Source organism: Sebastes fasciatus, chromosome 11 (assembly GCF_043250625.1).
Source record: "Sebastes fasciatus isolate fSebFas1 chromosome 11, fSebFas1.pri, whole genome shotgun sequence".
NCBI lineage: Eukaryota > Metazoa > Chordata > Actinopteri > Perciformes > Sebastidae > Sebastes > Sebastes fasciatus.
Window position 1 is genome coordinate 5,165,602 of NC_133805.1, and position 13,740 is coordinate 5,179,341.

The following is a 13,740-nucleotide window of genomic DNA, read 5'->3' on the forward strand; positions in this document are numbered from 1 at the left end:
TTTCAAACACAAGAAACGATCACAGGAGAAGTGTTTCACATATTTTTGTAGATAGTACCACCTGCTGACCAGCAGTCATTCCCAAGCTGCTGCTCTGCTGAGCATTACTCAATCACAATATCATGTGATACTGTTTAATGACAGCAGCCGTACTGTGTGATGGGCTACGCTGACATTTAAAATGAGTGATCACAGGAGGCAACAACAGCTTTTCTTACTGCCACACAACCCTCACTGGGCCGCTCTACCACCAAGAGCTCTGTTAGGGTGAGGAAAACGACGGCCTAGTGAGAACGGAGCCCCAAACTGAGAGAAAAATATGCACTTGTTCATTTTTACAGGTTCATTTGGACAAAGACTACTCTATATACACTATTCAGGACACTCAGACAGAAGACAGTGTGGAGTAGTCCAGAAATTAAACAGTAAAGTAAAGCCTCCTCTACACACAACAAACAGCGAAATCCATCTGAGAATAACTAATAATAATTAATGTTAAATATGAATAATGTTGTGGGATTATTCCTTATTTAATGGGATATATTTGGATTAATACATTATTATTACATACTTATATATAATAAACAAACAAAGCATTGGAATAGTGATTTGGAGGTTAAATACCATGAACACCAAATAAGTTTAGATCCAGTGTGATTTCACGACAAATTCTGTTCTTTGACTGGTTACAAACAGCTGACTGACAACAGGGAGTTATCAAACTAAACTGTCCTGAAATATTTAAATGGCTTTATAATCATTTATTTTCATATTTAACGATCTACTTTGAAGCATTTGTGATGAAACGGTTCAACTTCAGGACGTCATCCTGATCCAAAGCAGCCTGGAGCTTTGTATGATACCCTGGAATAAAGACAGGAAGAAAAGACTTAGTTCATTCTTGTTTATTGATTATAGAAACCTTCAGTTTGTTCACACATCCCATCAGTAAAGTCTGTTAAATGACTCTTGTTACAATGATTTCACGTACAGATTCATTTTCATCCACACAATCAGTTTGTTTGAGCAGAATCTCAGCGATGTAACAGAGAATAATGATTTCCTTATTGATTATGATCATGATAATTACAGTTTCATTAAACATCTTAGTATCTCGTTTGTACGTCGATCTGGACGACAACATTTAGTCTGCCCAACAAATAAATGTGATTCTAGATATCTTTACAAAAAGTGGTGAGAACAGAATATCTATGATAAGAAATAAATCACTAGACCTTCCTTTAAGACCCGTGCAGTGGAAGAGAAACAACAACACACACACACACACACACACATATATATAAATATTCATCAAACATTTAGAGCACAGAGAAGTTCACATTTTCATGCAGAGAAATATCAGTTCAGGTGAACAAAGATCATCATGAGCAGTGAAACAGACACAGGAAGGAGCGTCACCTGAAGACACTCACACATTTACAGAACAACTCATGAGAAGATGTCAAAGCAAAGAGTGTAGAAGCAAAGAGACGCAACTCTGCTGCTTTTTTGACAACAGCCGCTGCCGCCATTTTGGACTGAAATCGCTTCTTATATTCATATTTTAATGTTCAACAGCGGCCGTTTTGGTAGAATGTGACAATAGAATAGAAATAATGCAGTTTTACTTTTGTACGTCACTTTGTAGGCGGACGTTTTACTGGCGTCTGATAGTCGTTTTCAGTCCAAAATGGCGGAAGCGTAGCTCTGCTGCTGGGCGCTGACGTTACAATGGAACAAACAATTGACTTTCACTTCTTGGTAATAAACGTTCTTTGGTCAAAGTAGAGCCCGTAATGTTTGATTGACAGCTGATCTCTGTGCAGTGAAGACATGAAAAGAAAAATCAGCTCTGCAGCAACAATGATGGACACCAGATAAGTTTAAGAGTTAAAACACAGAATTGAACCCTTAAATGACTTCTGTCTATTTCAGTTTACACAACTCAGCAGTGTCATCACAATAATGAAGCCTAAGTCCAGCATAGAGAGGCTCAGTGAATGTGGTCTGGACTCTGTGGAGGAGAGTCATGGTTTCAGAGACTCTGTAGAAGGACAGAATACCTGCACTGTGATCCAGATACACTCCTACTCTGGAGGACAGAGGACCTGAGACGGGAGTTTGGCCTTTGTTGTACCAAAATATATAACTGTTTTGGTCACAATCTAACGCCCAAGATTTGTCATTGCCTCCAAACACACATTCATTCGCCCCAACCCCTGCTCTCCTGATACTCTTGTATGCGACTGCTACATCAACTCCTCTCCCTCTCCACTCCACCTCCCAGTAACAACGTCCAGTCAGACTCTCTCTACTCAGGACCTGTTCCCAATGAGTGAATCTGTCTGGGTGACTAGAATAAGACTGATGTTGTCTCATAAATGTTGCTTTTCTGTTCCCCTCAGATAATAACAGCCGTGGGTATGCTGTGTTTGGATCCAGTGTGATTTCTTGTGAATATTGTAAGAATCCAGTTCTGGTCTTGGGCTCTGGTTGTGACAGTAAAACATCCACTTCAGTCACTGGTTGTGAGACGTTTGTCCATTTCTCTCTCAGAACGTCCTGTAGTTTATCTCTGACTTCTGACACAGCCGCCGTCACGTCCTCAAAGTAGCTCAGAGGACGGATATTGATGCTGGATGAGTGTGTAGATTCACTGAGTGGTGACAGTGAGAAGTAGTTGAGTAGAAACTGGTCGTGATCCTCTGTGTGTGACAGCAGCTTCAGCTCAGCGTCTCTCCTCTTCAGCTCAGTGATCTCCTGCTCCAGCTTCTCCTGAAGCTCTTTGACTCGACTCACTTCACTTTTCTGCTGGGATCTGACCTGCTGCTTCACATCACAGCTTCTTTTCTCCATGAGACGGATCAGCTCGGTGAAGATCTTCTCACTGTCCTCAACTGCTTTATCAGCAGAGCGATTGACAGCCTCCACCTCCTGTTGGAGCAGCTTCACATCTTTCTCTCTGTCCTGGATCCTCTGCTGGATGTTGAGTCGACTCACCTCCAGCTCTCTCTGCCTCTCGGTCCTTTCTGCTGCAGCTGAGACGGTGTCGTGGCCTTTATGTTCATCCACAGAGCAGAGATAACAGATACACTGCTGATCAGTACGACAGAACATCTTCATCACCTCATCGTGACGAGAGCAGATGTTCTCCTGGAGCTTCTTGGAGGGCTCCACCAGCTTGTGTTTCTTGAATGGAGCTGAGTCATAATGAGGCTGGAGGTGTTTCTCACAGTAAGAGGCCAGACACATCAGACAGGACTTGAGGGCTTTCAGTTTCCTCCCAGTGCAGAAATCACAGGCCACATCTTCAGGTCCAGCATAGCAGTGATCAGCAGGAGCAGCTTGGAGTCCAGTCTTCTTCAGTTTCTCCACTAAAACTGCCAACATGGTGTTTTTCATCAGGACAGGCCTCGATGTGAAGGTCTGCCTACACTGAGGGCAGCTGTAGATCTTCTTCTCATCCTCTCCATCCCAGAAGCCTTTAATACAGTTCATGCAGTAGCTGTGTCCACAGGGAGTAGTCACCGGATCCTTCAGTAGATCCAGACAGATCGAACAAGAGATTGCTTCCTGGTCCAGCTGAACTCCTTTCTGCGCCATTTCACCTCTCAGTAGCAACGACTGTCTGAGTTTCACTTCCTGTGAACCGACACTAGTTTGAGCTCTGATCTAAACAGCATGTGTCTGTGAAGTGAATGGAGCCTGTCAGCTCTCACCATGTTGGTTACACCCTCCTTCAAACTGTAGATCTGAAGGGGAGGGAACAAGGAAATAAGACGACCGAGACGAGCTGTCTGTGTTTGAGAGCAGGAAGAGGAGGGAGGAGTTATCAAGCTATGCTTCATTCCAGGATGAGGAGCAGCACGACTGACTACGTCCCAAATCACATACTTTTCCTTTTTCCTTTTAGTACACTGCAGCTGCCCTTACAAAGTACGTACTGTTGCATGCAGTATGCATACAATATATCTGCTGTGCAGAGGATTGTGGGTCAGAACAGCCAGAAAAGCATGCTGGCTTTCATTCTGTAAAATGTGACCAGATGTAGTAGGACATCCTGGTAGCTTTGGCATAATGCATTTGACATACTATGTATTGGGACATGAGAAATCTTTTTTTCTGGCATACTAAGTAGTATGGTAGTATGGGTATTGGAACGCACAGTATGTTTCCTCATTTACAAACGGAGCCTCAGTTCAAACCTGCTCCACATTTGAAAACATTTCAGTTTTCAGTTGTAAAATATTTCTTGTCTCCTCAGGCTTTGGTGATGGCTCCACATTTCTCATAAACTCTTCCTCATCCGGGACAGGAACAGGAAACGTCAGGTTTTCTACTGTGAGAGTTAGCCGAGCTTTATTGGAATGGTTTGCATGTTTCCAACATTTATAATGAAGTTAGCACTAATGCCAGCTAGCAAATAAGACTTTTTAAGCTATGTTTTTTTTGTTCTTAGCATACTTTTTGCCCAATTTGGTACGCCCGTTTCCTTATGCCCTGCAGACCTGGGGAGGGTGTAAATAGCTATGTTCTACCTCTGTTTACATACATGGGCTGCGATCGAAAAGTCAAAAAAATTACGTCCTTTCCTAACCACTTTTCCTCGACCTCGATGGAAAACGTCATGAGGTCAAGGAAAGATGTGAAGAAGAATTCAGATTACTTAGGAAAAGACAACCGTGGTGTTAAGAGAATCCGACTGCCAAAACTACAATGTTCTGAAGATGGTCTAAGACGGTGTTAGAGAGAGATACGACAGGTCCTTCTGCTGCTACACTCTACATCAACATATAATAAATGACTATCTGACCTAACGTGGACAACCGGAGAAAATTATCACTTCATTACCAAGGTTATACATATAAAATCTATTTTTATTTTTTTTAATCTCAAAAACACTTGTAGTTTATTTTTGGATTACTTAGCGCTGCCTTTTTTTTTGCTCCTTAGATAACCCGCATGGAGTTTGTCCACACCAGAAGCCTGATCTATCGAGATGTGAAGCCTGAGAACTTCCTGGTGGGCCGACCCGGCTCCAAACGGCAACACACCATCCACATCATAGACTTTGGCCTGGCGAAAGAATACATAGACCCAGAGACCAAGAAACACATCCCATAGAGAGAACACAAAAGTCTGACTGGAACTGCTAGATATATGAGCATCAATACACATCTGGGGAAAGGTGAGCTGCTCCCTCGTGCTACATGTGCACACATGTACCACTCTTAACGCAAATCATAGATCCATACCATATCACCCGCAGATGTCTAAGGCTTTGTAAGAGCTGTATTTAGAGTCAACAATTAACCTAACCTGCATGTCTTTGGGCTGTGGGAGGAAGCCGGAGAACCCGGAGAAAACCCACGCTAACACGGGGAGAACATGCAAACTCCACACAGAAGGGCCCCAAGCCTGCGACCCTCTTGTTGTGAGGCGACAGTGCTAACCACTGCACCACCGCAAAGCCCGCCGTGGTTATCACTTCATGTAATTTTAGCATGCAAAACGGCGCATTCCTCTTATACTGACTAGGGCTGAGTACCCAGTGTCAAGTAGTATCGAAAATTCTCCAGTCAAATGATACCTGCAATTGATAATTTTTATACCCAGATGTATAAAAAAAAGACTATTTGTCCTAGCATGTGAACGGAGAGGAGCAGAAGGATTTTGGATGGAGCGCAGAGCGGATTGAGAGTCGCCTTGTCTCCCTGCTCCATCCAGCTCCAAGCCATTTGAGTTTGAAGCATGCCCGAGCGAGCCCAACCCAGAATGTATCTGTAGTCCAAAAGTCAACAGTTGTTGAAAAAAAGATTGATGCGATCATTTCCACACATTTCACATTCCTCTGTCTTTACGGCGTCCTCGATGTGCGCTACAGGTGTCGGTAAACAACGCAGTGGCCAGCCGTCTCCAAGTGACGGAAGACAGAAGTGGTTGAGGCAGAAAAAGTGGCACAGCCAGAGAACATTGTTACGGCTGCTTATTGTTTTTATTGTAATGTGTCAATTGTTTTTTGATTCATTATTAAGTCTATAAAATAAGATACTAAGAAGATAAGATAATGGTAAAAAATGCCCTCCATAATTTCCCAGACCCAGTCAGTCAATTATATAATATAAAGGAAAGCCACAAATCTTCAAATTTAAGAAGCCAAAACCTGAAAATGTTTGACGTATTTGCTGAATAAATAACCGAAAGATTAATGGATCATCAAAATCGTAGACTATTAGTTCCTTGTAATGAGGGAAGGGAATGTCTGAACCATTCCCTTTTTCATCCCACTTGAGTTTGCAGGCGTGCTCAACACATAGTTTGCCTTGACAACATTCATCTGTCCTGACTGAGAGCAATTTAAAGCCTTTGTTGTTGTTCTGTGTTTCAGAGCAAAGCAGGCGGGATGACCTGGAAGCTCTGGGCCACATGTTCATGTACTTCCTGCGAGGCAGCCTACCCTGGCAGGGGCTCAAGGTGAGGAGGCAGTCGACCAGCCGTCCTGTGTGTTTTGTTTTGTTTCCCCCCCTTCATCACCTCTGTGAATAAATTCCACCGTGTCTCTGTCTTCATTAGGCTGACACTCTGAAAGAACGTTATCAGAAGATCGGAGACACCAAGAGAGACACACCGATAGAGGTCCTCTGTGAAAGCTTCCCAGGTTCGTATACACACGCTTCAACAAACAAAACAAAAAGTGTTTCTGCACAGCTGTTGCATAAATGATCAGGTTAGCATATGTTGATCAAATCTTGCGTGTGTTTCTCTGTGTGTGCGTGGGTTTGGTGCCTGTGTGTATGCAACAGAAGAAATGGCCACCTACCTGCGGTACGTGCGTCGCCTGGACTTCTTCGAGAAGCCGGATTACGACTACCTGAGGAAACTCTTTACGGACCTCTTTGACAGAAACGGATACATCTTCGACTACCAGTACGACTGGACTGGAAAGCCACTGGTTAGTGTGGAGCGGGTGTTTTGTGCTGTCTGAGCTGAACTCAAAGAGTGACACATAATCGTATGGCTGATCTACTGTGTAAACAGGAAGTGATAAAGTAGGCGTGCTGTTATTTAGGGCTGTTAAAGCAATAATACATTTGTTTTAAAGGTCACCTATTATGCAAAATGCACTTTTCCATGTCTTTTAAACATCAATATCTGTCCCCAGTGTGTCTACAAGTCACCATAGTATCATAAAAGACCATCCTCTCTCTTTTTCTCCTGCTCCGTTTGTCCGGAAATGGGTGTCGAAAAATGCTGCGCAGCTTTTCCTTCTCTTCTGACGTCGTTTGAGAATGCAAGCCATATAAGGGTTTCCTGGTCGAACCAGAGCAGAACCTTCAGTAGCTGACCCCGCCCCACAGCGCGTCACTGTCTCTCCTCCTCAACCGAACTTGAGCAAAGTAGCTCCTACTGTTAGTCTGCAAGAACCAGCAGAACAGTCTTCATGTACTCCCATCATCTAAATATAACATGTTCTTTCACAAAGGCTTTATGTAATTACACTGTTTAAACAGATGATATTTATATATTATATATATTTGATGTCATGCATGTAGCAGAGTACAGGGAGTAAATAGTGACTTGTAAGCAACACAACACATTTCTGTTTCACAGTCAAACTTTATTTGAGTTGACAGATGACAATATTAATTATTCACAGCATTTGAAATCATCTCACCTGTTAGTTAGTTATGTTAACATGGTACAGGAGAAAGTCTTCAGCTCTGGTAAACTATGGTAAGCTAAGCTCCGGTGGTCTGTAGTCATGGTAACACAGAGACAGCTACTACTGTAACTAATATACCATTACTCTGATCTTCCATACATTTATCTTTTAGCAGAAATAATGAACTGACTACTGTTTCACATCTTCTATTTTCCACCCTGATGGTCGCTGTGTTTACACACCGTGTCATAGCGGTAGCATGTAGCTAACCCGTTAGCATGTAGCTACATGCTAACGGGTTAGCTCTGTATCTCCCATCTGCTTTCAGCTATCTGCTCTCCTCTGGGATGATTCTGTCGGTCATTTCTCACAGATGGATCTGTAAAGACAAACGTAAAACAGAGTGTATGTTTACGGTTTACAGAGTTGATGCATGAGGTAAACACTGAGCTAACTAACAGAGATATAAATAGCATTATTTACCTGAGAGAAACCGTCAGGAAAACCTGGAATCTGGACCGCAGATGTTCATCATGTGTCGCCGATTTCTGATCAGATTCCTCCGGTAACGTGCGCTGGGTGAAGTTTCTGGTTTATAAACTTTAAAGTGGTTTATAAACTTTATTCTAGCTGCTCTCTCTCCAGAGCTTCTCCGGGAGGGAGGGGGAGGGTGACGCTGTTGTTGTTGAGGACGTTTGATTGACAGAAAACGCTGACCAATCAGAGCAGAGTGGGAGGAGACAGGCTGTGAATCAGGGGTTTTCAGACAGAGGCTGAATTAGGCTCTGAGGCAGGCAGACTCAGGCTGCAGTATGAGAAGAATAAAGGGTTTTTTGAACATTGCAGCATGTAAAAATGTTCTAGTGCAACATTAAAATACATCTATGAACCTGGAAATGAGCATAATATGAGACCTTTAACGCTTTCTTTAACGCATTTACGCATAACTTGTAGGTTTTAGCGGGCTCAGTTTTAAAGCTGGAGTGAAGATACTTTGATCATATGAAATAAGAAAACCTAATGAATCCATCGGTACCAACCATGTCATACTACCTCGACGCTAAGGAGGCCAAATAACGCTCCAGACTTACGACAAATTTTGGTCGAGGAAAACTGTCATTTTCAAATTCATTCATTTTTAAAGCAGCATATTTGCCCACTCCCATGTTGATAAGAGTATTAAATACTTCACAAATCTCCCTTCAAGGTACATTTTGAACAGATAAAAATGAATCTAAATTAACTATTTTAATTTATTGACAGCCCTAATATTAATTTCTCTTATCTCCAAAAAGTCAGAGACACTTCCTCCTCCATTCTTTGTGAGGTGTAATCTGAATTTACTCACTTTTGAGTGAGTTCAACAGACAATATTGAAGTTCAAATAACGTGAGCTTTGAGTTCAGCGGTGAGGTTTTGAACTTTGAGTTGTTCACAATGCTGCAACATTCAGCGTCATCGCTCTCACGCTTCTACATCAGTATTTAAATGGCAACATAATAGTTTATTGTAGGGGGGGGCCTCTAGTGTACGACAGCGTTATCCATCAAGATCAATAATAGGATGTAAAGAAACGTCATGTAACCAAATGTGCATTTCCTCACTCTGATCCCATGTTGATGATCCCACTTCCTGTGTGTTTAGCCCACTCCTATTGGTCCGGTGGCCAGCGAGACTCCACTTCAGACGAGCAACCGAGAGAAAGCACCGCAGACCAAAAACCAGGTACACTCACTCTGAACAAATAATGCAACATGATGCACGTGTTGCACATTCACATGATTTATTACAGTCTGAGTATTTGAGAGAGATTCTGTATATATTTGCCAAACTGTCAATACCAGCTTAAAAAAACACGTATGTGCCAGTCTAGTGAAAAAGTAACACTGTACGTCAGCCTCACACACACACACACACACACACACACACACACACACACACGCATACACACACACACACACACACACACACACACACACACACACACACACACACGCATACACACACACACACACACACACACACACACACACACTCACACACACACACACACACACACACACACACGCACGCACACACACACACACACGCACACACACACACATGAAGCAGCCCTGCCTCTCCTTCACTCTCCTGCTCCCTCAGCTCTTGTCACTTTCTTGTTTGCTCCACTTGCAAAACAAAGCCGTGTTGGCCGTGTCGCAGGGTTAACTGGCTTCGGTTTCTTTATCAATCATCACCAAATAATCGGCACTAAAAGAAAGCAGCAAATATGCAAGAGGTGATCCAAACTGTTAAAAGGAACAATATGCAACACTGCCGGCTAGCGGTTTAAAATGGGTACTGCAGGCCACATTCAAAATATTGGGAGAGAGAGTTGTCTCTCTGTTTTTTGAACATTAAAGCATGTAAACCCATGTTAAACCCAAAATACAAGTATGAACCTGAAAATTAGCATGATAGGTGCATTTGAATACAGTGGATGGATCCCAAATTGGGAAATTCTGATGTTACAGCAGCAGGTTATTCAGACAAAGCACAGGGGCAGTAAATATATAATAAAAAACACTAGAGATAATATCTGTAGTGTACACACAATATAAAGAATATATTAGAATACACTATAAATGTACCAGACTACTACCACTAGCTTAGAAAATATAAAATATGAACATAGAATAACAATAACATACTATATACAATACAATAGCAAAGTGTGCAAGTTACAATTTTTCTTAAAGGGACTGTTTGTAACTTCTTACACGAACAAATCATTGCGGTTCGGTGTCTCATGCACGCTCGCGTGTGGCTACGCTGTTCAGACTCAGACTCCAACACAAACTACACGGAAGCACCGTCTTGTGAAGCCCATCTTGCAAAACAGTGTTGGCCGCGGTTGGAGGACGCGGGGGAGACCGTAGCTTTGGTCTCCAGGGCCGAAGTCTATGCTCCTCTGCCTGCCTTCACTCACACACCGCGCTCGTTCTCGCTATTTCGCTCCACTCTCACGTGCATGCTGCTCACTCCACACTGCAGAAGAGTTAGTTTAGCTCTGAGAATATCTAGTGAATGTTCAGTGGACGTTTGAACAGAGGTTTCCCGTGTCTTGTGAAGTGAAGGCGGGGCTCCTCAGCAAGTAACATTATCATCTCCGACCAAAACTCCGGTGTCTCCCCTGTTCCCTCCGGCCGCGGTCGGGAGGCTGAGGCAGGAAAAGCCAACACTAGGATCAGCATTGATTCATAGAGAGACCTTCGTCTGGTCAGCTAACATTACTGCCAAGCAGCTGAAATATAGAGTGATATTGTGCTTTTAGCTGACGTGTCGCCTCACTGTGTTGAGCGTTCACGTCTATGTAGAGCGAGCACAAGCGCGAGGAACAATACGCTGACTTTCGTTGCCTTAACGGCCACAGGTGTCGCTGTTAACAAGACATTTCTGATTCTTACATAGAGTCCCTTCAAAATCAAATGAAATGAGGTAGTAAACCAATGTGCGAGTGTGGTTGAGACAGACACTATAGAGCTGAGAGTTCTCTGTTAGACGGAGGTGAGGTGTTGTAGAGGGTTATAGATCCTTTAACGGACTAGAATAAAGTCCTCCTGTACCACCTCGATAGTTAATGGTTAAGTTATATTGCCTGTGTAAAGTATTGGCTGGACTTTGTCTATCTATTCACACGAGGAGCGCAGAGACCCGCTGATCCCAGCAGGACGTCAGTAGAGTAGGCGGTCCTTAATGTGGCCCAGACCACCTCTGAATGTGGTCTGAAAGATCCGATCTCAATGCGTCTCGAGTGCGTTCACACCTGTACTTAGAGCTGTCCACTTGTGATCGGATCACTGAGGACGCATGTTAACACCAGGTCTGAAAAGGACCAACGAACATAGACCACCTCCTTCCCCCTTTTTTGCATGGGGCTTCCACACATGCAGAGTCTCCTTGTGCACTCTCACTGTACCGCACACTTGAGTGCTCACCCTCCTGTTGCTCCTCCACCAAATACTGACTCTGAACTCACTATTTCTTTTCTCTTTCCTCATTCTTTTCTCTCCTCCTCACCGTGCTGCTGCTCTCCTCACTGCTTTCCCTTCTCCTCTCCTCTCTTTTCCACCCTGTCCCCTCCCCTTTCCACGGCGAGCCTCCTCTTCCATCTTACCGGTCCTCTTCATCTTTTCCCTCCTCCACCTCTTCCTCCTCTTCCTCCTCCTCCTCCCTCCCTCCTCGTTTCTCCTGCGATCGGCTCCTCTAGTCTCCAGAGGGGAAAGGCAGTGAGTCGCAGCCCACTCCAGTGACCAATCGAGAGCTGCTGGGCTCCCATCTCACTGCTGATAGGCTGGGCGGGTCCGTCCAGGTACTGAGAGGACGGGTTAGCTCCGCTGGCTTCTTGTCTGTCTGCCTACTTGTCTGTCTGCCTGCATGACTTTCTCTGAGACGGCACAGGGGCTGATCTCAAGTCTGTTTTCTCACAACAACTCAATAATTCCCTCACATGGGACTATTGTAATAGAGATTCTAAATTAAAACCTTCCACGTTTTACACACCTTTACGTTTACACACCATATGTTAGGCAATGTGTTTTTGTTTTTTTAAACTACTCCCTTTTTCACATTAAAATAATGGAGACTTTATGCAAGGGGACAGAAGGTTGTGGCCTGGCTTCTCTATTGCTCTTATTGAACTGTTTGGCTTTCAGCTAGTGCTGACTTGGCCATGATCGAGCCACGGTGCAGAGGTGAATGTGGTGCTGTGAAGTGGATGTTTATTGAGAGTTTACATGTGACGTAATCCATGTCGAATCATATTTGGATTCAATGCATTCTGAGGCACTAGTAGTTTCCCTGTGCTAAGCTGGGCGTACACTGTACTAGGGATGCTAATTTGGAAAGATTTTCTTAACCGATAACCGACCCTCGTTAACCGATTATTAACCCTTAATCGACGAGATTTGTGCGTCGCATGCAGCGGTGCACCAGCTGCAGTGTATGAGCACAACAGACAACTGAGTCCCCAGATCACCCGTCTGAGGGAGCGTTAACTTAGCGGTGTTGCGTGTAGTGTGGCGGACACGCAGCCACTTTCCCAGTAAAAGTCTCCACCGCACATTTAGTTTAGTTTAGCAGGTTGTCAGCTGTGTGTCTGCCCGGCGTAAATTTAGCGACAAACGTTGTGTGTATTTGTGCTACGTTAGCAGCTCTAGCATTGCCGGAGGATTCGCGCTCGCCGCTGCCGCCACACACGTACAGTCTGCGTATCTTAAGCGAGTGTCCGACAGACCCCGTGTGTGTTGGCGGTGAGTGTGAGGTTGTTGGTGGCGTTATAGCTGTGAACGTAGGTGTAGCAGTGTGTGTACAGTTTATTTGTCGGTGAATAAATGCTACGAAACTACAATTCCTCCGCTCCGCTCAAACGAGCCGGAGAGACCGTAGCCGACTTCCTGTATCCTGCAACTCTGGCTCTGCCTCTTAAGGTTGGCTGTTAAGGTGGACCAGCTTTTCTCCTAAAAGTGCTCCTCTGAGCCGCTCAGCTTTTGAAGTAATTATTAATATTCCTTTTAACCGTTTTAACCGATAACGTTAATTGGTTAAAATGCTTAATGTCAGTTAACGGTTAATTATTAACATCCCTTACACTGTACAATTTCAGCCCGCCTCTGGCCCGAATTTTGAGCCGCACGCCTCATTTTAGAGTCAGTCGTGCAGTCCCCGCCACCTGCGAGTCCATATAACGTTACGCCGCTGCCTCTTTTTTTTTAGACGTTTCAGCAGACAGGATGGCACAGATGATCCAAGATCTATTTTACACGTACAGTGTGAGCACTCAGGTCGTGAGCTTTGGCGTAAAAGAAAAACACATTTCAGGCATGACAGGCGCACTGAAGGGATGGGAAATATTCAAAAGAAAAAGTAAAATAGGTGAAATGTGTAAAGGAACTAAAAACAGGTGCAGCAGGACTGTACTAGCATATGAATGATGTCAGAGCGGCTGCTGTTAAAGAGTGAAGTTAAACAGTTTCAAGGCCACAAAGTCGTCGTTGCTTTTTGTTTTAAGTCATGACGCAGAGGTGTCGCTATTT

General features: G+C 43.9%; 1 protein-coding gene and 1 pseudogene across 1 annotated transcript; one reads left to right on the plus strand and one right to left on the minus strand.

Moving 5' to 3' along the window:
- Positions 1-889: 889 nt before the first annotated feature.
- LOC141776504 (tripartite motif-containing protein 16-like) lies at positions 890-4,185 on the minus strand. The gene has a single exon (XM_074650122.1). The coding sequence runs from the start codon at positions 3,601-3,603 to the stop codon at positions 1,927-1,929; it is 1,677 nt and encodes a 558-aa protein (XP_074506223.1). The 5' UTR covers positions 3,604-4,185; the 3' UTR covers positions 890-1,926.
- The window catches only part of LOC141776831 (casein kinase I-like), an 11,604-nt pseudogene continuing 2,011 nt past the window's right edge, over positions 4,148-13,740 (plus strand).